General features: G+C 45.0%; 1 protein-coding gene across 1 annotated transcript in view; it reads right to left on the bottom strand.

Annotated features, from left to right (window-relative positions):
* RGS13 (regulator of G protein signaling 13) overlaps positions 1–24,717 on the bottom strand; it is a 29,719-nt gene extending 5,002 nt beyond the window's left edge. Inside the window, 3 exon segments of the mRNA XM_084851622.1 lie at positions 941–1,002; positions 9,893–9,961; positions 24,487–24,717. Of these exon segments, the coding sequence (XP_084707748.1) occupies positions 941–1,002; positions 9,893–9,957 (127 nt within the window). The 5' untranslated portion in view covers positions 9,958–9,961; positions 24,487–24,717.
* Between the last annotated feature and the right edge of the window lie 206 nt (positions 24,718–24,923).

The raw sequence follows: 24,923 nt of genomic DNA, 5'->3' as shown, positions 1-24,923 counted from the left end.
AAAGTGATGGCTCTCCTGGTGGCATTCCCTCTCCTCTCCATGTAATAATATGTACCTAAAGAAATATGTGAAGGAGATTAAAGAAGGGACTAGGTGGGCCTCTCTTCCCAGAACATTCCAAAACTGAATGGAATGAATAGAGTCTTTCTCTCATGGCCATCTGCCATGCCTCATTTGGCTGGGGGCACTTAAAGGTTTATGATTTATTCATCATTTTTCATAGGCAACAGTTGCAATGGCATGAAGTTTGAGCCCCGTTCAGGACTCACACTTGGATCTTGAAATATTCTGTGCCAGGTGAGCTATGGTACTGCCACTGTGCACATTCTCAGCAATATGTGACTTGGGTGTACCTGTCTATATTCATACACACATGACCTGTATGGATCCTTCTACCTTAAAAAAAAAGGGAAGGAAATTGAACATTTTGTACAGAAAGTCAGTGTGGTGCAGTGGTTCGAGTGTTGGACTAGGACTGAAGAGACCCAGGTTCCAGTCCCTACTCTGCCATGAAGCTCACTGGGTGACTTTGGGCCAGTCACTGATCCTCAGCCTGACCTACTTCACTGAGTCTCGTGAGGATAAAATGGAGAGGAGGAGGATCTTACAACACCAACGTGGGCTGGAAAGGCAGGATATAATATAAAGCTTTGGCTATTGGGTAGTATAGAAATGTAATAAACAAGTAAGTATACGGGGTTGTATCCCATATTAGTCCCATTCATTTGAATGGGTCTACTCTAAGTAAGACTAATATGGGATACAGCCCACTGATTTACTTGTCTGTCTGGTCCTTGTTTTGTCATAAATATGGCGACAGGCACTTACATGGTTCACTCCACCTTACATGGTATTTCAGCTTTTGTCAAACATATACGCCAGCCCTCCATTTACATGCCCATGTTCCTGTCCTCTTTTGTATAATGATGTGACTACTCACGCTTAGTACCTATGAGCTTGTCAAAAGATTGAGACCACTGCAGCACTTCCTCCAGGCTAAGTCTTTGAGAAGCAGAAGCAAGGAAAACAAAATCATGAGTTTAGAATGGCGGGTGACTCTTGTCTTCACAACTAATATTACAAAACTTGGGGCAAAGGATATTTAAGACCAGTCTGACTGTTTTGCTGAAGGATCCATTAGATTCCAAGGACCCTCTAGACCTGGTTCTCAATGACCAGTGGAGAACCATATGTAAGAACGGCTATGAGCTTGCTTGCTTGCTTGCTTTATTTATTTATTTATTTAACAATATTTATATACCACTCCATATCTAGAACAGATCTCAGAGTGGTGAACACAAAAAACAAAACAGTAAAAGAATAAAAAGGTTAAAACACCACATTAAAATTATACTTGTTTAAAAACACAATGCACATAAAAACCGTGACTGGTCAATTAAGGAATGCCTCCTGGAACAGTGTTGTTTTCAGGAGGTGCTGGAAACAGCACTATGTTGGTGCCTGCCTGACCTCCAGGGGCAGGGAGTTCCAAAGAAAGGGGGCCATCACGCTGAAGGCTCTTCTGCTGGTGGACTCCAATCAGGACATAGGTCCGTGTCGAACCACCAGGTCTGTGTCGAACCACCAGGAACCACCCTCCGATGACCTCAGTGACTGGGCAGGTTGGTAAGGGAGAAGGTGCTCTCTCAGATAGCTTGGTCCCAAGTTGTTTAGGGCTTTGTACACTAGTACTAAAACCTTAAAGCTGTACTTAAACCTGTAACCTGTGCAGATAGTACTAGTACTTAAACTAGTACTGTCTGCACCATAGCAGATAGGCAGCCAGTGTAGTTCCCTCAGCAAAGGAGTTGCATGATGGAAAGGGGCAGCTCCTGACAACAGCCGAGCTGCTGCGTTTTGCACTAGCTACAGCTTCCAGACCAGCCTTAACGGCAGCCCCACATAGAGCGCATTACATTAATCCAGTCTTGAGGTTACTAGCAAATGAACCACTGTGGCCAAGATATCCCTGTCCAGGAGAGGCCGTAGTTGGTGAACCTCTACCTTTCTGAGGTAGTTGTTGTTGTTGTTCAGTCGTTAAGTCGTGTCCGACTCTTCGTGACCCCATGGACAATAGCACGCCAGGCCTTCCTGTCCTGCACTCTCTCCCGGAGCGTGCTCAAGTCCATATTCATTGCATCAGTGATGCTATCTAGCCATCTCATCCTCTGCCGTCCCCTTCTCCTTTTGCCCTCAGTCTTTCTCAGCATCAGGGTCTTTCCAGAGAGTTTTCTCTTCGCATTAGGTGGCCAAAATATTTGAGCTTCAGTTTCAGTATCTGTCCTTCCAATGAGCACTCAGGGTTGATTTCCTTTAGGATGGACTGATTTGACCTCCTTGCAGTCCAGGGGACTCGTGGGCTACTTTTAAATGAATACGTTAGACCATTACATAAACCACGGGTGCAGAACCTCTTTCAGTATGAGGGCTGAATTCAGTTTTGGGGAAGCTCTCAGGGGCTGCATTCCAGTGGTGAGTGGGGCCAAAGGCAAAAGGGGCAGAGCAAAAAATACCAGCATATTTTAGCTGAAAGCTCTTACTGCCACTGAATAAGCATTAGGAGAGGCATTTCGACCTCTTAGAATCAGGGAAAAACACACACAAGCTGGAAACCACCAAACGAACAGGATGTGGAGGATGTGTGTCTCAAATGTGTTGTTGCCATGTGGGATGCACCACAAGGAAGCAGCTCTTGTGTGGGAAGGGGTCTTGTTGGGTTGCAATCCTAATGCTGACGGTTATTTGAGTTGTTTTGGAAAGATGCCACCTTGAGAGGTTTTTTTTTTTTTTTAAACCTTAAATGCAGCCTGTACATCTTTTAAATAAATCATGCACACACTTACCCGGGAGTAAATCTCATTACATTCAATGGGACGTACTTCTGAGTGGGCTTGTATAGGATTGCAAAGTCACAAAAGGACAGGCTTAAGCAACTGTTTTGCTCTAGTTCAGGACATTAATTGTTGCCCCTTTGGAGTTGGAACCATGCTTCTCATTTCAACCATATATTTCTTTTTGTCATTCTTTCTCAGGCTGTGTACTTGGAAATAAACTGATGAATAACAGAATCCCATAAGTGTTGTAAATACTTTAAGTATTTATTTATTTTATTTCTTACATGTTTATACCGCCCATTAGCCAAAGCTGTCTTGGCATTTCACAAGACAGAAAATAAAACCATAAAATACAATAACACAATAAAGCACAATATAAGAACCATACATTTAACATGGAATAAAACCAAAGTAGTAACCAAGATAAAAGTCAGCACCACTGCAAAGATTCAAAAATGCACTAACACAATTTTTAAAACTGAAGGGCTAAAAAGCATGGGAAAATAAGACCTTCACCTGGCCCTGAAAAGACCACAACTTAGGTGCCAGGCGAGCCTCTCTGGGGAGGTCATTCCACAAGTGGGGTGCCACTACTAAAAAGGCCCTCTCCTTAGTAGCTGCTGCCTCACCTCATTTGGTAGGGGGACCCGGAGAAGGGCCTCTGAGAAGGTGATCTTAGGGTCTGAGCATTTATATATGGAAGATGATATCCACTCTGAAGTAACTCCCATTGAATTCAATGGTGTTTACTCCCAGATAAGTGTGTTTACCAGTCTTCCCCAATCTAGTGTCATCCAGATGCATTGGAGTGCAATTCGCACCAACCTCAGCCAGCATTTGTTGTACTCTAACACATCTGGAGGGCACCATGTTGGGGAAGGCTGGTACATACTACGCTGTATAATAGGGGTGGACAACTGCGGGAGAGCTGGGAAACATCTTTAACCCCCAGACCCTCCCCCTACAGGCCACACTCTGAAAAAAATGATAATAAAAATGGCAGTTCGTGGACAAGCTAAATTTGACTCTTTTAGTGCTCCATCTACCATTTGGCTGCCAAGTTTGGCGATCTTTACCTAAGCCACAATCCATAGACCCTCTTTTGTACATAGAAACAAGCTTCCAAAATTTTAGCAGCTATTTTCTTTGGGAAAGTGGCTTGCACAAGTTAAAGGAAGTTGCATCTACAAAATGTCCTGCATGCAGAAGTCTGGTTTACACAGCTAACTGTGCTCCCATATATTGTTTGTTTCCTTTTGTGGCCCTCTGGATCATGGCCCATATGCTTCTGTTTGTTTTCATTTTAGAAAGCACTTCCCATTTTCTCTGTGTGTGTGTGGGGGGGGGGGCGGTTGTGTGTGGGAGCCAGTCATTCACTGCAAACACAAAAACCGTTGTGAACTACCCAGAGAGCTTTGGCTATTGGGCAGTATAGAAATGTCATAAATACACAAATAAGAGGAACAGCATTGAAATGAAGCAAAGGTGTTTGCAATGTGTGTAAAAAAAACCCTGAAAATGAGGTTTTTTTTTAAAAAAAACTTTATTTCATATAAAAAATCAAACAAATTTTCTCAATACAAAATACAAAATTTATAATAAATCAAAAGCATGTTATTTGAAGAGTGTCCCCCCATTAAAATCTACCCAGTTTTGATCAAAATTATTATATGCCTGCTTCCGTTGGTGTACATGTATATAATTAGTTAATTATGGCATTTTCATCCAGTTCCTCCCTCCTGCTCCACTGTTCTGACAAATTGGGTATTGTTGATAAATTCCAGTATCTTGGGTAGCATATCTGTGTTACAATTATTTATCTGATAATAACTCTCCATATGCTGGGAGTATGATTTTTGTGTAGGTCAGTAAAAGAAAATCAAAGGATCTAAAGGAAGTTCAGAATCCATTATCTTTTCAATTTTTATATTAATAATTAACCAAAATTTCTTTGTTAATTTGCATGACTGTCAAGTATAAAAATAGGTGCCCTTTCCTTGTTAACCCTTCCAACATATATGGCTGCCTGAGCTAGACATTATATTAAGAGTAACTAGAATTGTATATTGCCAACTCATTCATTTAAAACAATTCACTCTCATTTTTTGACACAAAATTTTTGCTGTATGACTACATAGGGGCTTTCTGACATGAAAATGAACACAGAATGAGGTAAATTTCTATTTAGCCCTAGTGTGCACTAATGTGAACCCTTTCAGCCAGCTTGTCTTTTATCATACAAGAAGGCTACACATGGATGAAGCAATTTGGAGCATCTCCTACAGCATGACCCTCTGCATGCTTACCAGAAAGTAAGCCCCATTGTGCAGAGGATTGTGTTGTTAAAGTAAAAAAAAAAAAAAAAAAGCAATCAAGCCCCAATGACCCAAGCCGAAATACATTTATTAAGGAAAAAAAGCTGTAGACACATTTACACATATAAGGCAAACAAAATGCAGCAAGCACTTTTCTTATCTAATCGGTAGACTTCATTTCATTCTTTGAACAGGACGACATATCCATGATAACAAGAAGTTCTGTCTGCGTTTATCCATTGCTCTTTATTTCATATCTCTGAGCTTAGCCTAGAGGCTTGTAAGAGGAACATCAGTGTCTGCCAGCTCAAGCCAAGTATGAGGGCTTTTGTTTTGCTCATGGCTTTTGACCAGAAACAAACTAGGGCTTTGATCTGTAAATGTCCATTTATCTTTGCCCTTCCTCCAAGTGGCTATAGCAGCCTCCCTCAACCGGGTGCCCTCCAGATGTTTTGGACTTCAGTGGCTACATGCATGGTTCCCGGATTATTTTATCCTCCCAGCAAAAGTTAGGCTGGGAAAAAGTGACTGGTTCAAGGTCGCCCAATGAGCTCCGTGGCTGAGGGAACATCTGAATCGTTGTCTCCCCTGACCTAGTCTGGCACTCTGACCACCGCACCACACCGGCTCTCCGTGGGCCAAACTACACATTCTACTAATCACCCTTTTAAAAAATACCGTAATTAATGGAAGGAAAAGCAGCGCTATGATACTGAGATGCAGTCCCAATCTGTACTGGGACCCTATACTGGTTTCTTCGAAATATCTCTTCCGCCCCCACACTGTTCTTTTCCCCCAAAGGTGCTCTTTGCACTAAACTGCGTATCTGGGGCAAGTAGCAGCCCAAGAGGGGATTTCAGCAGGCATCCACCATGAGGCCTTGATCTGCTTTCAGAGTGCAGTATTGGATCAGGGCTTCACAGATGCTTTCCCCTCAAAATAAAAGTGGCAATGTTAAGCCCACTTTTTTTTTTTTAAGTTTAATTAATATAATGTGAAGTTTGGCCTAAGATGCCCTAAAAGTGATCTTGTGTGACAAAGGGATATTGGAGAAATCAGCAGCAGATTCAAATCAATTCAGATTTCTATGAATCCAACCTGCAGATTCTGCAGGGCGCCAGCTTTTTCTGAGTCATGGATTTGTGGACTGGTTTTTCACTTTTGGGGGGATTTGCCCTAATTTGCATTAACTAATGCACAGTAGTGCATCTGTGCAAGTGTGCATTAGTGCTAATATGCACTCGTGCATTAGCAAGTGTGTGAATTAGTGTGATGTGAATTAGTGCAAGTGGAACAATTGTAGCACAGTTTTACAATTCTGGTAAAAAAAATCTGATTCTGTTGATGAGTGGACAACAGAAGGTGCCTGACAATCCGCGAAACACAGATGGAATGGATTTAACAAAATCCATATATCCCTAGTGATACATCAGTCCTCCCTTCCAAATATTCAAGGACTGTAATTTGCTTCAATATGCAAGAACATACCCTGACAGGGTTTTTTTTCCGGCTCCGGAACTTATGTAAATGCCTTCATAATTCCTGCTGAAAAATCCTTTCTGCGTGCCCTCGGTCTCCGTAAGAGTAAAGCCCTTTATGGGGATTCCCCGCGTAACTTCCGGTCACCTGACCTGACCTGACCTGACCTGATCTCACTGGAACTGTCCTGACCTGACCTCACCTGACCTCACAGGAGCTGTCCTGACTAGGGATGGCGGAGAATCCCACCACGGATTTCAGTGAGGCCGAATGCACTGGCATTCGCCCCCCCCCCGAAACCTGTGGCGGAACGGCCTCCCACCCCCGGCCCCCCGCGTAATCCCTCCCCGGGATGAAGCTTACCTGGGGCGGATGTTCTGGTGGCGGTGGCTCCGGCGGCGGCAGTGGTGGCAGCTGGTCTCTTGGCCAGCTGCTGTGGACTCAAATGGCGGCCGCTGTAGCGGCTGCCATTTGCGTCCGGCCAGGCTGCCGTGATAGGCTACGTAAGTATTTACGTAGCCTATCACGGCAAAGGCAGCCACGCAAATGGCGGCCACCACGCCATTTGCGTAGCTGCCTTTGCCGTGATAGGTTACGTAAATACTTACGTAGCCTATCACGGCAAGCTAAAAAAAAAAAACAGCGTACGGAAATGGTGGCGGCTACGGCGGCCGCCATTTGCGTTCCATTTTTTTCACTGTTTTAGCCTACGTAAATATTAATGTAAGCTATTACGGCGAAAAAAAGGGGAATGCAAATAGTGTAGTGGGCGCTATTTACGTTCCTTTCCCCCCCAACGTTTTAGCCTACGTAAATATTTACATAAGCTACGAAGGCAAGAAAAAAAAGGAACGCAAATAGTGCCCGCTACGCTATTTGCGTTCCCCCTTTTTTTTGCCGTAATAGTTTACATAAATATTTATGTAGGCTAAAACAGCGAAAAAAAGGCAACGCAAATGGTGGCCGCCGTAGCCGCCGCCATTTGCGTACGCTGTTTTTTTCCCCTCGGAAGGCTGCCCAGCGGCCGGATGTCTGGCTGCGGGTGGCCCCGGCCGGCGGCTCTGCAGAATCTCCATGGAGTGGAGCCGGCTGGGTTAGGATTTTGGGGGGAGGTGCGGAGCGCCTCCCCCCCACTGCGAATCACTCCGTCGAAAAGGTAAGTGACTTTGTACATCCCTAGTCCTGACCTCACCTCACCTGATCTCACCTCACCTGACCTCACAGGAGCTGTACTGACCTCACCTCATCTAACCTCACCAGACCTGACCTGACCTGACCTGACCTCCACAGACAATAAACAGAAAAGATGGAGGATTTCCATGGACGACCCAGCCCCAGCGAAAGAAAGCCTCTGGAAAATGCCTCGTAAAAAGGGTAAAGCTGCTCGCAGTCTTTCTTCCTCCATTTCCGATTTACATTTTTATTTCCGTAATTATTTTTGAAAAATCTGCCCTTTGGTGGAGAAATGAAAATTCGGTCCATGTGAGCTTCGGTCCGGGTCGACCTGGCCGCCCTGTTCCAAGGAGGATTCCACGGACCAGATTTGTCAGAATTCGAGCCCATTTAAAATCCAGGTGGAATTCTCTGGCATCCCTAACAGCAATTTCCTGATGGTCCTTGTCAGGGTTCCCCTTATGACCTGGAGCCCCTGAGCAACTCTAAGGATCTCTTGCCTCCTTAAGAGTCCCGCCTTTCTGCTTTTAAACTTCCCCTTCCCAATAACATGGGGTTTAGGGTATAGACATGGGGTGATTGACACATGACACTTAGGATTTAAGTTTACTGGTAATTTAAAGCTAGCAAATCACAACTAAAGGTATTAGAGCTGAGCGATACCAACAGCCTTAAAAGAAAATAAAAGTTGCAAAAAGCAAGTTCCTTTCCTCTAGCTGTTCTTAGACTCCTCTAGGCTGCTCCTTCCTCCTCTGTTCTTCTGACTCTAATCTCACTGTTCTGGTCTTTCTGACTCTCTTTTTATACCCTCCACCCCCAAAACTGAAACGATTGCTTCAAATCTGAAGAAATGAAACTTGGGGAAATGAAAGTGAAACTTAATTGAGGAAATGAAACTACTCCTCTCAGGGATAACCCCTCCCAACAAAAACTCCAGGCCTCTATGCCTGACCCTTTTCCCCTTTGCTTCTGTAGGCCTCAGTCCCATTCTAGGAAACAGTGCCTTCTCTTGGTAAGATGTATAGCTAAAATCATCACTCTAGACCTTCTAGTAGTTCCTTTTGATGAGGTTCTTTATAAAAGCTATGAACACTAGTGAGTTGTAAATTCGATTTGTTTAAGCAGAATTATATTGAAACAATAGAACTTAGCTATGCGTTTTTTTTCCCCCAATTGTTTCTATGGGATTTACTCACAGCTAATTTTAGCTTGATGAGGGCCTTTGCATTTCATGAGAAAACTGATACATAAATGAAGTCATAAAAATAAAAAGCAAGGTCTCTTAGGGCTGAATCCTATGTACTTTTTGAGAGAGAAAAATCCTACAACTCCCAGCATCCCTCCAGCTAGCCATATTTAAACATGCATAAGATTGCATCCTTAGAGAGCAATTCTGTGGTTTCTAGACAGTGTTCCAGAGGCCATAGGATTGATCAGGAAAAGTCCTTAGTCAAAGCTTGGACCTTGGCGATGTTTTCCCAACATCAGAGCCCCCTTCCCACATCTACCCAGCCACCATGGACGTTTCCCACTAGGAGGTCTCAGAACTCCAACTTTGTAGTGCGTAGGGAAATGCGTGTGTTGGGAGGGGGGTGTCAGTGGGCAGTGAGGGAGAGGCAGAAGTTCTGAGGGATCCGAAGCACTCTCAGCCCCTAATCATGCCCCCAATATGGAGGGGAATTTTAACTAGCTCAAGAAATCCCCATTGCTTGCCCAAACCAATGGGAAAACCAGCCCAAACCTGGCTCCACATAGAGCCTGGCAGGGCCTCGGAATGACTGGAGGCTCTGAGATCAGAACACTCAGTCATTTGGGCTCCTTATCTTAGGATTGCACTGTTACTTAGTTAAAATTATATTCTTACTAGTTTCCAGCATTTGGACAGCAAAAATGTTATTTTCCCACATTTATTTCCTTAACTGTGGGCATGGTCCAGCCAGAGTTAAGCTTTTCAAGTTCTGATTAATTCAATGGAATGCTTAAAGGGCTTAAAAGTAGCGGTAAGGATGACTTTGACAATGCTGAGAACTCCTGATACCGTTCTTCACCCTTAGTTCAGTAAATAATTATTTCAGATTGAATTGTACTTACTTGGACGTGATTCCATTTGTGCCATTTCTGAACAAGTTGCAAAGCCAACAGATGCTGAGACTCATAGCCCTGGATGGAAAAGAACAAATATATTCAAGCACTGTATTCTTTATTATCAGTTATAATTTCTGTTCTGCATTTTTTTCCCTTCCAGTTTTAGGGGAAAGATGGGCTTAACATTTGTAAAGTCATGGGAGAAGTTTCTGAATATACCATTTTTCTCCAAGTATGAGCTCTAAAAAACCCAGTTCTGCAGTTTTTGATGAGTTCTTCAGATGGTGAAAAGCTGGCTGTGGGCAGCTCCCATTGGCTAGTGCATGGAACATCACCAGCACACCCCAAATTCCAGAAACGTTTCAGAATTCTTTGTAATATGTTTGCAGTATGTTTGGAAGATGGTTGTCTAAATGGATAAGTCATCTATATTGCTTTTTTTAAAAAAAAGGTTGTTTGGGTTTTTTAAAGGTGAATAAACCCCTGCTTGAAGTATTAGAAGTGCAAGACTGGTGGCTGAACCAGTGTTTGACTTGCTGGTATGTATGTGTGCTGGGCAAGTTGCGAAGTTGGGATGAATTAGGGATGGCGGAGAATTTCTCCCCGAATCTTCGGGAGGCCGAATGCCAATGCATTCGGCCCCCTGAAATTGGTGGGGAAATTCTCCGCCGGCCCCCCGCCCCCCCCCGGGATGGGACTTACCTCCTGCGAATGTTCCTCCCGGTGGCGGGTCCCGGTGGCATTTCGGCAGCGTTTTGTCAGGGGCGGGGGCGGCGGCCGGTCTCCCGACCGGCTGCCGCCGCTGCCATTGCAAAAAAAAAAAGTAAAGTAAAAAAAAAAACACACCCGTGATAGGCTACGTAACGATTACGTAGCCTATCATGGCTAGATTTCCAAAGTCAGCCGTGATAGGCTACGTAAATCGTCACGTAGCCTATCACGGGTGACTTTGGGGGAAAAAAAAAACACGTACGCAAATGGCGGTGGCCCATGGGCACCGCCATTTGCGTACGCGCTTTTTTTCCCCCCCAAAGTCACCCGTGATAGGCTACGTGACGATTTACGTAGCCTGTCACGGCTGACTTTGGAAATCTAGCCGTGATAGGCTACGTAAATCATTACGTAGCCTATCACGGGTATGTGTGTGTTTGTTTTTCTACTTTTTTTTTCGCAGCAGGGTAGACGGGGCGCTTCTACCTGGCCTGAATTTTGCCGGCGAGGGATGGGGCGCCTCCCCCCCCGCCTGAATTTCAGCCGGGCGAGGCGGGGCGCCTCCCCCCCCCCCGCCTGAACTTCAGGGGGAGAAACGAAGCGCCTCCCCCCCACCGCGAAGCAAGCTTCGAGAACAGGTAAGGGACTTTCGTCCATCTCTAGGATGAATAAAGAACTGGCTATGACCACTGTTAAAATGTTAATTTATTGATTTTATTTATTAAAATATTTCGATACTGCCTTTGGATCAAAAGACACTCAAGGTGGTGTACAATACAAAATTTTAAAACAGTTGTAAACCAGAAAAATATAAAACTTAAAAAAGAGCAATACAGTACTTTGGAGCAAGAGCAACAGCCAACTCAGTCTAGCAGTCATGAAGAGCTAAAAAAATAAGAACATCTTCACTGTTTTCCAAAGGTGAGCAGTGAAGGACCCAATCTAATAACCCCTGGAATGAGAGTTCTGTAGGTGAGGTGCCAGAACAGAAAAGGCCATGTCTTGTGTTCCCACCAACCTAGCCTCATTTGGTGGTGGGACATAGAGAGAGCCTCAGGTGATGAACATACAGTGTGGGAAGACTCATCTGAAATCAGGCAGCCCTTGAGAAGTCCTTGATCCAAGCAGTTTATGTCTGATTTCCTCCTTAGATGTTTCACTGACTCACAGGGATGTTTCACAGGGATGGGCAACTTTGCAAGGTTGTAGTCTAACACATCTGGAGGGTACCAGGTTGGGTAAGGCTAGTATATAGGCTGTGATCCAGCAAACGTTCAGTGTAGTGCTGTGCCCAAAATTTCCCCCACACTTTTTTCGACCATTCTCATTCAGATTGATAAGAAGAGAAATTGCTTTCGAAAAGAAATCCAATGGTGAAGAAATTTCGGAGGAATTCTCATCGGGTAGGCGTGGGTTTCTTGGGCTTACCTCACTCAGGAGGTGGCCAAAGAGTGAGCAAATGTCCTGTTTTTCATTGGACCATCATCTCTCCAGCAGCCTGTAGCCACCTCAGCTTCCCACACTTTAATCAAAGCCAAGTCTAAGGCACCATGACGTAATTCCTCTCATAGCGCTTTTTCAGATCAGGATATGCAGGCAGCCTGGGAGGCTAGCTCTGATTAGGTAGGCTCAAGAACACCACAAAATAAATTATAAAATGTCCTGAATGAGGCAGAACAATGGAAGCCTCTTTCGTGGCTGGAGAAAAATTCAGGAAATTGGAGGACAGATTTTGGCAGAGCTCTAACTCCACCTCATCCCTGGAGCTAGACACAACACTGCCCCCACCTGCATTGCCGTGGATGCAAACTGGAGGCCAGCCTGCCAACACAACTGATACTGCTACAGCATGAAAAACTCAAAAACCTTTACCAAAAAAGGAAAGAAGCTGCGCTACAAGCCCTGCCAATGGGGAGCCCTACCTGGGAGAAATGGTTGGAGAATTTCTCCTCCCCTTGGAGAAATTCAGTGAAATTGTCTCCCAAATTTCTCTGACCTCAAGTAAAGTGGAGAATTTCAAGAGGCCATTTGTGCACAGTTCTAGTTCAGTGTGACTAAGTCCTATTGAAACCAATGGAATACATCACTTTTGAGTAATTTAAGTCATACAGCTTTCAAGTGGACTTACTACATAGCAGTGTGCACATGGCCTCTTGAAATTCTCCACCCTATTTGTGGGCAGAGAAATTGGGGGGAACTTTCCCCAATTCTCCAGGGGGCGTAGAAATTCTCCAACAGTTTGTTGTACATGGGGCTCACTATTAGCAGTGGCTGCAGCACAGCTTCTCACTTTTTTTCTGAGGACTGGTTTTTTTGGTTGTTGTTTTTAGTTGCCACTGCCAGTGGCAACAGCAGCAACTGTATTGGCAGCCTGGTCACCATTTTGCATCCTCCAGAATGCCCTACTGGCATTGGGTCAGGGGAGGTCCCCTTCATGGATCACTGCCTTGTTGTGGCGAAGGGGCTTGCATAACTCAGTGAAGCCATAAGCTATGCCGTGCAGGGCCACCCAAGACAGACAGGTCATGGCGGAGAGTTCTGACAAACTGGAGAAGGAAATGGCAACCCATTCCAGTATTTTTGCCAAGAAAACCCCATGGAACGTATCACAAGGCTAAAAGATATGACGCCAGAAGATGAGCCCCTCAGGTCGGAAGGTGTCCAATATACTACTGGGGAAGAGCAGAAGGTATTTCCAAGTAGCGCCAGAAAGAGTGAAGTGGCTAGGCCAAAGCCGAAAGGACACTCAGCTGTGGATGGGTCTGGTGGTGAAAAGAAAATCCGATGCTGTAAAGAACAATATTGTTTAGGAACCTGGAATGTAAGATCAATGAATCAAGGTAAGCTGGAGGTGGTCAAACATGAGATGGCATGATTGAACATTGACATCTTGGGAATCAGTGAACTAAAATGGACAGGCACGGGCGAATTTAATTCAGGTGACCATTATATCTACTACTGTGGGCAAGAATCCCTTAGAAGATAATGGAGTAGCACTCATAGTCAACAAAAGGGTGGGAAAAGCAGTACTGGGGTACAATCTCAAAAATGACAGAATGATCTCAGTACGAATTCAAGGCAAACCATTCAACATCACAGTAATCCAAGTCTATGCCCCAACCACTGAGGCCAAAGAAGCTGAGGCTGATCGGTTCTATGAAGACCTACAACACCTTCTAGAACTAACACCAAAAAAAGATGTCCTTTTCATCATAGGGGATTGGAATGCTAAAGTAGGAAGTTAAGAAATCACTGGGATAACAGGCAAGCATGGCCTTGGTGTACAAAATGAAGCAGGACAAAGGCTCATAGAGTTTTTCGAAGAGAACACGCTGATCATAGCAAACACTCTTTTCCAACAGCACAAGAGGCGGCTGTAGACATGGACATCACCAGATGGTCAATATCGAAACCAGATTGATTATGTCCTTTGCAGCCAAAGATGGAGAAGCTCTATACAGTCACTAAAAACAAGACCTGGAGCTGACCGTGGCTCAGATCATGAGCTTCTTATTGCAAAAATTTGGCTGAAATTGAAGAACATAGGGAAAACCTCTAAACCATTCCGGTATGACCTAAATCATATCCCTTATGAATATACAGTGGAGGTAAGGAATAGATTTCAGGGATTAGACCTGATAGACAGAGTGCCTGAGGAACTATGGACGGAGGTCCGTAACATTGTTCAGGAGGCAGCAACTCAATCCATCCCAAAGAAAAAGAAATGCAAGAAAGCAAAGTGGCTGTCCGATGAGGCTTTACAAGTAGCTGAGGAAAGAATGGAAGCGAAAAGCAAGGGAGAAAGGGGAAGATATATCCAACTGAATGCAGAGTTCCAGAGAATAGCAAGGAGAGACAAGAAGGCCTTCTTAAATGAACAATGCAAAGAAATCAAGGAAAACAATAGAATGGGAAAGACTAGAGATCTCTTCAAGAAAATCGGAGATCTCAAGGGAACATTTTGTGCAAAGACTGGCATGATAAAGGACAAAGAAGGCAGGGACCTAACAGAAGCAGATGAGATTAAGAAGAGGTGGAAAGAATACACAGAAGAACTATACAGGAAAGATCTGAATGTCCCTGATAGCCATGACAGTGCGGTCACTGAACTTGAGCTGGACATCCTCGAGAGTGAAGTCAAGTGGGCCTTAGGAAGCATTAGTAATAACAAAGCTAGCGGAGATGACAGTATTCCAGCTGAGCTATTTAAAATCCTAAAAGATGCTGCTGTTAAAGTGCTGCACTCAATATGCCAACAAATTTGGAAGACTCGACTGGCCACAAGACTGGAAAAGGTCAGTTTACATTCCAATTCCAAAGAAGGGCAACGCCAAAGAGTGTTCAAACTACCGTACAATTGCGCTCATTTCACATGTCAACAAGGTTATGCTCAAAATCCTACAAGCTAGGCTTCAGCAGTATGTGAACCGAGAACTACTGGAAGTACAAGCTTGGTTTCGAAGAGGCAGAGGAACTAGAGATCAAATCGCCAACATTCGCTGGATCATGGAGAAAGTAAGAGAATTCCTGAAAAACGTCTATTTCTGCTTCATTGACTATGCTAAAGCCTTTGATTGTATGGATCACAACAAACTCTGGCAAATTCTGAAAGAGATGGGAGTACCAGACCACCTTACCTGTCTCCTGAGAAACCCATACGAGGGTCAAGAAGCAACAGTAAGAACCAGACATGGAACAACCGATTGGTTCCAAATTGGGAAAGGAGTACGACAAGGCTGCATATTGTTGCCCTGCTTATTTAACTTATATGCAGAGTACATCATGAGAAATGCTGGGTTGGATGAATCACAGGTCGGAATTAAGATTGCTGGGAGAATTATCAACAACCTCAGATACGCAGACGATACCACCCTAACGGCAGAAAGCAAAGAGGATCTAAAGAGCCTCTTGTTGAGGGTGAATGTGGAGAGTGCAAAAGCTGGTTTGAAACTCAACATTAAAAAAACGAAGATCATGGCATCTGGCCCCATCACTTCCTGGCATATAGAAGGGGAAGAAATGGAAGCAGTGACAGATTTTATTTTCTTGGGCTCCAAGATCACCACAGATGGTGACTGTAGCCATGAAATTAAAAGACGCTTGCTCCTTGGGAGGAAAGCTATGACAACCCTAGACAGCATAGTAAGAAGCAGAGACATCACCTTGCCGACAAAGGTCCGTCTAATCAAAGCTATGGTTTTCCCAGTAGTAATGTATGGCTGTGAGAGCTGGACTATAAGGAAGGCTGAGCACTGAAGAATTGATGCCTTCGAACTGTGGTGCTGGAGAAGACTCTTACAAGTCCCCTGGACTGCAAGGAGGTCAAATCAGTCAATCCTAAAGGAAATCAACCCTGTCTGCTCATTGGAAGGACAAATACTGAAGCTGAAGCTCAAATATTTTGGCCACCTAATGCGAAGAGAAAACTCCCTGGAAAAGACCCTGATGCTGGGAAAGACTGAAGGCAAAAGGAGAAGGGGATGGCAGAGGATGAGATGGCTAGATAGCATCACTGATGCAATGAATATGAACTTGAGCATGCTCTGGGAGAGAGCGGAGGACAGGAAGGCCTGGCGTGCTATGGTCCATGGAGTCACGAAGAGTCAGACACGACTTAATGACTGAACAAGAACGACAAGGGAGGCAGCCCCCCGCCCCAAATAATGGAGAAAATTCAGAGGAAATTCTGCAAAGGGACCTTTTATTTCTAGTGGTGCGGGGTAAGGAAAATAACAATTTCAGAAAATTGTTATTTTTCTCAGAAAAAACTATCTTTAGAGAAATTTTGCCTCAGCTCTAGTTGTCATTCTTCAGGGCTCAGCACCTTACCCAAAGGTCTTCCAAACGTTAACTTCCCGAGGGGTGGCATGTGGATGCATCTTGTCTTTAATGCAGATGCTTGTAATACCACTTCTTTCCCACAAGCTCTGTAGTGTATGGGTGGGGGGCAGTGTTGTGTCCAGATCTAAGAGGTGGTGCTATTCCCCTGTGAAAGAGGCTTCTGCTTTTCTGCCTTGTTCTCAGTAGGGGTGTACGAAACCCCACTTACCTGGCTCTGCTGGGTTCTGCGGGGGGGGGAGGCGATCCGGTCCTCCCCCCAGAATCCTCGATGGGGGGGGAGGCGATCCGGTCCTGCCCCCTGGAATCCTGCCCGGCCAGCTCTGCTCCGCAGCCAGTCCGTGGAGTCGCCGGCCGGGCCGATCCGCAGCAGGGCCCCCATCCACTGCCGGGCTGCAGCGGACGCAAATGGCGTCCTGTGTAGGGGATGCCATTTGCGTCCCTACGCTAGGCCGTGATAGGCTATGTAGATATTTACGTAGCCTAACACGGCTAAAGCAGGGACGCAAATGGCGTCCCCTATATCATTTGCATCCCTGCTGTAGCCGTGATAGGCTACGTAAATATTTACGTAGCCTATCACGGCTAAAGTGGGGACGCAGATGGTGTAGCAGCCGCCATTTGCGTCCCCGCTTTAGCCATGATAAGCTACATAAATATTTATGTGGCCTATCACAGCAAAAGACAGGGCCGCAAATAGCGGCCACTACAACGGCCACCATTTGCGGCCGCAGCAGCCCGGAAGACAACCCAGAGATGTCGCCGGAGATGCCGCCGCCACATCCGCCGCCAGGTAGGTCCGTTCCGGGGGGGGGGATGGCGGGGGGGCAAGGCCATTCCGCCATGGATTCCAGGGGTCTGTGGCAGAATTCTCCAACATCCCTAGTTCTCAGGGTGCTTTAGAACCTTGCTTGGTGATGTTTTTGAACTTACGTTATTATTGTGAGGTACTGAGTTGCTGTGTGTATTTTTTATTTCTGTTATACATCACTCTGCATTCTCCCTGGCTGCCTGTGTTTCCTGATCCAAAAAAGCCCAACGTGGGACGAGTGACCTCATGATGTCTTCCCCTAGGTTTAATTGAAGTGCAGGAAGCCAGGGAGGCTGCAGACCACTGGATAAATTATTGTACAACGAAGTACAGGGGACACACATCACTCCTCTGTGAACTTATAACTAAGGTAAGCACAAGAACCCTGAACCCCACCCTTGAGAATTTCTACAAAATCTTCCTTCCTTCCTTCCTTCCTTCCTTCCTTCCTTCCTTCCTTCCTTCCTTCCTTCCTTAAACAATTTATTCTCTATCAAATGGAATAAGAATGGCTGGGAAAGAAAATGGAAGAATTTTTTTGGCACAGCACTACAAGTTATTTATGACTAAGGTCCCATCTATATGGCACCGCTTTGACCCCCCACCCCATCGCAGCTGTGCAGCAATACGGCTTTGAATCAGCGTGCCCTGTGATACACTCGCGATGTACTGCGTGCTTCCCTATAGACTTGCCGTGCACTTATTTTTTTGCTATTATACTGAAATGCGCAGCTGTGCAGTCCTGTGAGTGTGGTGCGACACTTATAGAATCATAGAATCATAGAATAGTAGGGTTGGAAGGGGCCTACAAGGCCATCGAGTCCAACCCCCTGCTGAATGCAGGAATCCAAGTCAGAGCATCCTTCAGTGGCTGTCTTGTATTTGAGGGGCTCTGCTGTGTCTTTCTGTCCCTTTTTAGGTAAAAAGTGGGTGTTCTGTGCTCCTTCATTTCCACACCATCAGTTTGTCAGTTCCCCAGCCCGAGACTCTCGCGATGGTTCACACTCACAAGCGTGAGCAGTATGTGCCTAGCCATCACTCCGAAATGGTGGCCGGAGCGATGTTGTTCCTCCCCCAAGACTCCCGCCCTTGGGTATGGCATCCAAAAGCAACCGTTGCGAAGATACAAAGCTACAAAAATGTGTGGAAGTGTGATTAAATAGATGAAAATGCCCCTCTGTGCCTCTGTAACTGCGCAGCTGTGAAGGGATGGGGGAGTAAAGGGGCATCACAGAGTGACACAGGCACTACGCATGCCTACAACGCACCCATGGCAAAATGCGAAGTCAGTTTGGAGAAGGTACAGACGGCTCACAAGTGCGGGGAAACCTGTAGCAAACGAAAAACATCACAGCAAAACGACTGCTTGGAACTCCGCATTTTACAGGTGAAAACCACGGATGGCTGCCAAGTTGCGACTGTATCATCCATCACAAGGGACCTTGACTCATACCCGCGCCGGAGTAAAAGCCAGGTGCAGATGGTCCCTAAGGGTGCAATCCTATGCATGTTAAGATAGAAAAAAGACTTACATCTCCCAGCATGGCTGGCTGAGGCATGCTGGGAACTGTAGGACTTTTATGTGTCCTAACCTGCATAGAATTGTGCCCTAAGGGCCAAACCACACGTTACTTTTAATCTGTGTGTAGCAGCTACATTTTCTTTTCTTTTCATTGTTAATCTATGAAAAGGGAATCTGGATTGGGACCCTATCATGGGACGTAGGGGAGCTTTTAAGATTCAGATTGCACCCCTCGCACCCACCGTAGAATAAAAAAAAAAATGTAGCTGCTGGGCACAGATTTAAACTATTGTCCGTTTTAACTGTAATAGTATGTACAAGTTAGGGCTATAAAGGGTGTCCCCACACTATTTTTTTACTTTCTTTATTAGAATTGCAACAGTGGGAAACTTTGTGCGGGAACAGTGCAAGGGCAAACCAACACTTCTGCTGCCCCTTGGTGGACTACTCCTACAGTGCTCTTACCGTTGTCTGTGCTGCAGATAATCGGAGGATCTATGCAGACTAAACACTGGAGCACGATGAGCTAATGAGGTCAGGTATTCCTGCGAGTAAAAATGCTGGCTTAGTTTCCTGCTAAATGTACAGATGTGGCTTCTTTCTACAGGATTGGCAATGCACGTCTTAAATTTAAGATATCCAAAATGTCTGAGGGGCCTCTCATTCTCCAGAGAAGTGGGTCATTGTCATTGTGTGTGTGCTTTGCTTCACTAGGAGCAGCGACTCGCTGCTGTAAAGTGAAACAAGTACCTTTATTTTCAAGAGAGGAGGGGAGGCACCAATAATAGGTAGAAAAGGAGACTGCTGGTGGTTTCAGACAGAGGTTCCTAGCACTACCAGCCAAAAGGGATCGTGTACCTGTCTTGTCTTTTCCTCCTTAATGGAGTTTTCTTTCAGCAAAGAAAAAAGATGGAAGAAGCAGTAGAAAAAAACCTGAGGGTTACACGTGGAAGACATTGTTGTCTGGACCTCTCACAAAATTCCATGAAGGAGGCAGGGCAATTGCAAGATAAAAGCCTCATCTGGAAGGACCCATGGAGTCTCAAAGGTAAACAAGAACAAAAGTTGAATGGCTCAATGCATTTTTTAAAAATAAATTTTCTTCATGGCCTGGGGCACAGATGTCCAACAATGTATCCTCAACCATCCTCAGTAGCCAGTTTCTTCTCATTTTCAGCTGGTGGCTAGGCTTCATATTGAAATGAGTGGAATTTTTTTCTCTCTCCCATAGTGGTATGTGTATGAAAACCTCCACCTTAAAGAGAGACCATTTGCTTCCTGGAAAATAAACAGTGAGCCTTCACAAAGGCATTAAGCAAATATCATGGACTCCTGGCCTTGTTGAACAAACAATTTATTTGTGCTTCCTGAAAGGTGTGCCGTTCCGCCCTCTGTTCTTTCTCATGCACACCATTTGACAGTAAAGCCATGAAGACAGTCCATTTGCTTTTGCATCCCTGTTTAGAGTTCCACAAGGGTTGGGTTCATTGTTGGATCTACACTGAATATTTAACCAAGGCTGGCCCAAGACATTTTGTTACCTGAAGGAAAGGACAAGATGCCCCGTTCCCCAAATCCATGTACAGAATTTGACTGTACTGGCAGTCAAATCCTATTTCAACACTGATAATGAGATAACATCTTCCACTGTACCTGAGGGTAGCAGGTTAGATTGGGAGAGCAGAGTAGGCTAACTTAGGGGATTCAGGGGGAATGGTGAAGGGCTGCTGCCACCCCCAGCATCTGCTGCCTGAGGCAGCTGCCTTACTCTGCCTAATGATAGGGCCGGGCCTGGATTTAACCTGAGTTTCAGCTAGGTGCCAAAAGTCTGTTACACTTTTACTCAGTTTTTCTTAGAACTGAACTACGTTACCCTCCTCCCTCCAAGGTAAACTTGGAGACCTACTTTTCTCTTACACTCCCCTAAGATTTAGAATGCATGAAGCTGGGAACTAAAAATGACCCACCTGCCAAGAAGCCTGTTTCCTCTTCCTTACATGGATCATAGTACTAGCATGTGTCTCCTGGTCTAGGAGGAGGGGAGCCTGGAGCACCTGACTCATGCAGAGACTCAACAAGCAGCCTCCTCTGTAGGCAAGTAATTCTGCCCTGCCTCTGCTTCTAGATCTGATCAAACCTGATGCACAGATGTGGCACAATTTTCTGCATCTCATGGAATCTGCTTGAAAGGAGGTGAGGCCAGAGCAATGCAACACCCAGGGACAGATCAAGGAGCCTCTTCTTTGAGCTTGCAGTTACTGGGTAACAATAGCAGGAGAGGGCTATTGCCCATGGGCTTCTCACAGGCACCTGGTTGGCCACTGTGGAAAAAAGGATGCTGTACTAGACAGGCCTTTCATCCGATCGAGAAGGGCTCTTCTTTCATCCTATAATTATTAATTTATTGTAGCACACTAGCAGTTATCTCTTAATTCACCCCCTCACTGCTCTACTTAACCCATTGGCCTTTTGACGCCAAGGGTGTCTGATTGGTTTAGCTTACTGCCCCTCTCCCAGGCTGGGAAAAATGCTTCGAATTAAAATGGTACATGGCTACAGCCTTGAGTCAGCCTGCACAGTGCTTTGCAGCATGTGGTGGCATACTGCTGCTGCTGCGGAGCACTGCTCCATAATTTGGGGGGTTCTCCAAGCTCCTGGACATCTGCCCTAAGTTCTGTTGGTAATGGCACCACCAGTCCTGTGTACACTTACTTGTGACGAAGCAACATTGAACACAGCAGGACTTCCTTCTGAGTGCACATGAATAGGATTGGACTATTAATATACACAATATAACATATTATTATATTGTTGGGGTTTGAATGTTGCTGGCAATTTCTCTGAATGTGTTCTTGAGCCATGGAAACCATGTTTCTAAGAATTTGAATTTGTCTGATCTTTGCTGGCCAGACAATGTTCTGATTTGGTGACTTTTCTCCCCATGGAGGCAACACCCCCAACTTCCACTGCAAAATGGTCAGAAGCCCTTTCAGCTTCCAGTGACTAGAACATTTCAGTCTGTCTGACATCAGTCCCTGGGAAAATTCTGGAGCAGATTATAAAGCTATCAATCTGGAAGCACCTTGAAAACAATGCAGTGATTACTCGAAGCCAACATGGATTTGTCAAGAACAAATCCTGCCACATGAATCTGATCTCATTCTTTGATCAGGAAACTCCCCTTTGTGGACTGTGGGAATGTTGTGGACATAATGTATCTCTACTTCAGCAAAGTTATCGACAAAGTGTCCCATGATATCCTGATTAGTAAACTAGCTAAAAGTGGGCTAGATGAAACAACTATCAGGTAGATCCACTGTTGACTACAGAACTGGACTCAAAGGATGCTTATCAATGGGATCTTCTCAAACTGGGGAGAGGTAACGAATGGGGTACCGCGGGGCTCATTCCTGGGCACAGTGCTCTTCAAGATTTTTTATTAATGACTTGGATGAGGAGGTGCAGGGAATGCTGATCAGATTTGCAGCTGACACAAAATTGGGCAGGATAGCTAATACCTTGGAAGACAGAAACAAAATTCAAAGGGATCTTGATAGAATAGAGTGCTGGGCAGAAAGCAAGAGAATGAAATTTAATAGGGATAAATGCCAAGTTCTGCACCTAGGAAAAAGAAACCAAATGCACAGTTACAAGATGGGGGATACGCCCTCAACAACACTACAAGCGAGAAGGATCTTAGAACTGTTGCAGATCACAAGCTGAATATGAGCCAACAATATGATGTGGCTGCAAAAAAGGCAAATGCTATTCTGGGCTGCATTAATAGAATTATAGTGAAGTACTAGTTCCCCTCTACTCAGCACTGGTTAGGCCTCACCTGGAGTACTGTGACCAGTTCTGGGCACCACGCTTTAAGAAGGATGCAGACAAACTGGAGAGGGTTCAGAGGAGGGCAACAAAGATGATCAGGGGACTGGAAACAAAGCCCTATGAGGAAAGACTGAAAGAACTGGGCATGTTTAGCCTTGAGAAGAGATGACTGAGGGGAGATATGATAGTACTCTTCAAGTACTTGAAAGGTTGTCACAGAGAAGAAGGCCAGGATCTCTTCTTGATCATCCCAGAGTGCAGGACACGGAATAATGGGCTCAAGTTACAGGAAGCCAGATTCCGGCTGAACATCAGGAAAAACTTCCTGACTGTTAGAGCAATTCAACAATGGAGCCAATCACCTAGGGAGGCAGTGGGCTCTCCCACACTGGAGGCATTCAAGAAGAGGCTGTACAGCCACCTGTCAGGGATGCTTTGACTTGGATTCCTGCACTGAGCAGGGGGTTGGACTCAGTGGTCTTACAGGCCGTTTCCAACCCTACTATTCTATGGTTCTAAGTCCCTTACATTTGGCACCTTCGCCAGCAAAGGTCAGAGTTGGTTTGTGACTTATGTTTTAGTCTTCGAGGCAACCTTCCCCAATCTGGTGCTCTCCAGATGTGTTGGACTATAACTCCCAGCATTCCCCAGCCAGCCCTGCTGGAAGTTGTAGCCCAACACATTTAGAGGGCACCAGGTTAGGGAAGCCTGCTCTGAAGTGTTGAATATCAGTACCTTAAAAGCTTAAGAGCACAATCCTATGCATGTTTAGACAGAAAAAAGTCTGCCTGGGGCATGCTGGGAGTTGTAAGACTTTTTTCTGTCTAAGCATGCATAGGATTGCGCCCTTAGTTGGTTAGTGCTGTAGCAAGGCCAGCTTGCACCGCTTACATCAGCAGAGGAGGCTGTTGTAGCTGCATCAATAAGCCACTGCCGCCACACATGCTTGTCTCAATTGTGCTTTGCTGATATGGTTGTTTTATTCTGATATTGTGATTTTAACTATTCCCCCCACCCCCCAGTAATGCATATGCATTAGAAGAGTGGGGTATACATTTCTATACGAATGAATAAAATAAAACATATTGGTAACCCATGTTCCCCTGCCCCAACATCACCACCAACTGCTCCCCCCTAGGAAACGGAGAAAAAAAAGCCCTTCAAACCAAGATGGCTCAGACAACTCTTCTGACGCTTTTTATGTGTGCACACACGAAGGGCGGGTTCACTCACTCATGCACACATCACTCAATAATTGCAGCCTCAAGAGGTGACTTGTACATATGAATGGGCCACCACAGGTCAACCCCTGCGCCCCCAGTGGAGCTTTCATATTGCTTCAGATCACTTAGGAGACATAACGTTTGTTGATGGAAATGGCTGACACATTCAGCCAACATTTATCCAAAGTTGATCCAATGATGGACATATATTTGTGAACCATCCCTAACTGCCACCACTACCAAAAACACAGGAATGGTCATCCACTATCAGCCCACACAACCAAGAACAAGTCTGTTTTAACAAGCTTCCCATCCCCAGAACTCTATAACAAGGTACAGCCAAAGAATCCACCTCTTTTACAGGATTCCACCCTGTCTTTATTCAAAGCACAAACATGTCATGTGAAATATTTATGATACGAAGAGGGAAAGAAAGACGTCACACTTTTTAAAGAGCATCTATGCCTCTGACCCCATTATACTGAATCTGCCACGACTGTTCAGGATTGACCTCTGTTTACTGGTTTTATTGCCCAGAGATGAATTTTGTACAAGACTTTTATAGAAAGGATGATTATAGATATAAATGAGTCTGCTTTGAAATCTTGAACAGTTAAAAAACACACACCTCCCTCTGTCAAGGTTAGGTAGGTTGTGTACTCACCACAATATCCTCCAGGGCTTAGTATTTTTTTATTGTGGTTGTTGAGGAAATTATTTGCTTCTGCTTAAAATCTGATGTCTGCACAATTCTGGGTGTTCTTAATATGTTTCATGACACAGCAGCAAAGGCAGTCGGGAGGGGGGCATACTTCCAAACAATTCTATACCTTCTGGAGTGTTCCGAAAGCACCGAGTTCTTCCTCTCTGCTGTCGGAATGCCACTGCCTGTGATACAGTATGAGTATGACATAGTTATCATGTATTTACATTCAAACTTTGCTTGTGGTTGGTGTGGTGTGAAATTCTTAAAAAAATACGTTCCTTTGGTCTCCAACGAACCATTGATAAGAGGATGTTTGTTCTGTCACTCAGGATATCTCTACCGATCAGCTGAACTGACTGAATATGCATTTGCTAATTTTTTTGTATGGAAATTGG

Source organism: Heloderma suspectum, chromosome 4, assembly GCF_057233095.1.
Source record: "Heloderma suspectum isolate Gila_16-S chromosome 4, 16-S_ref, whole genome shotgun sequence".
Lineage (NCBI taxonomy): Eukaryota > Metazoa > Chordata > Lepidosauria > Squamata > Helodermatidae > Heloderma > Heloderma suspectum.
The sequence above is the reverse complement of the archived record's forward strand: the minus strand, read 5'-3'. Positions and strand labels throughout refer to the sequence as shown.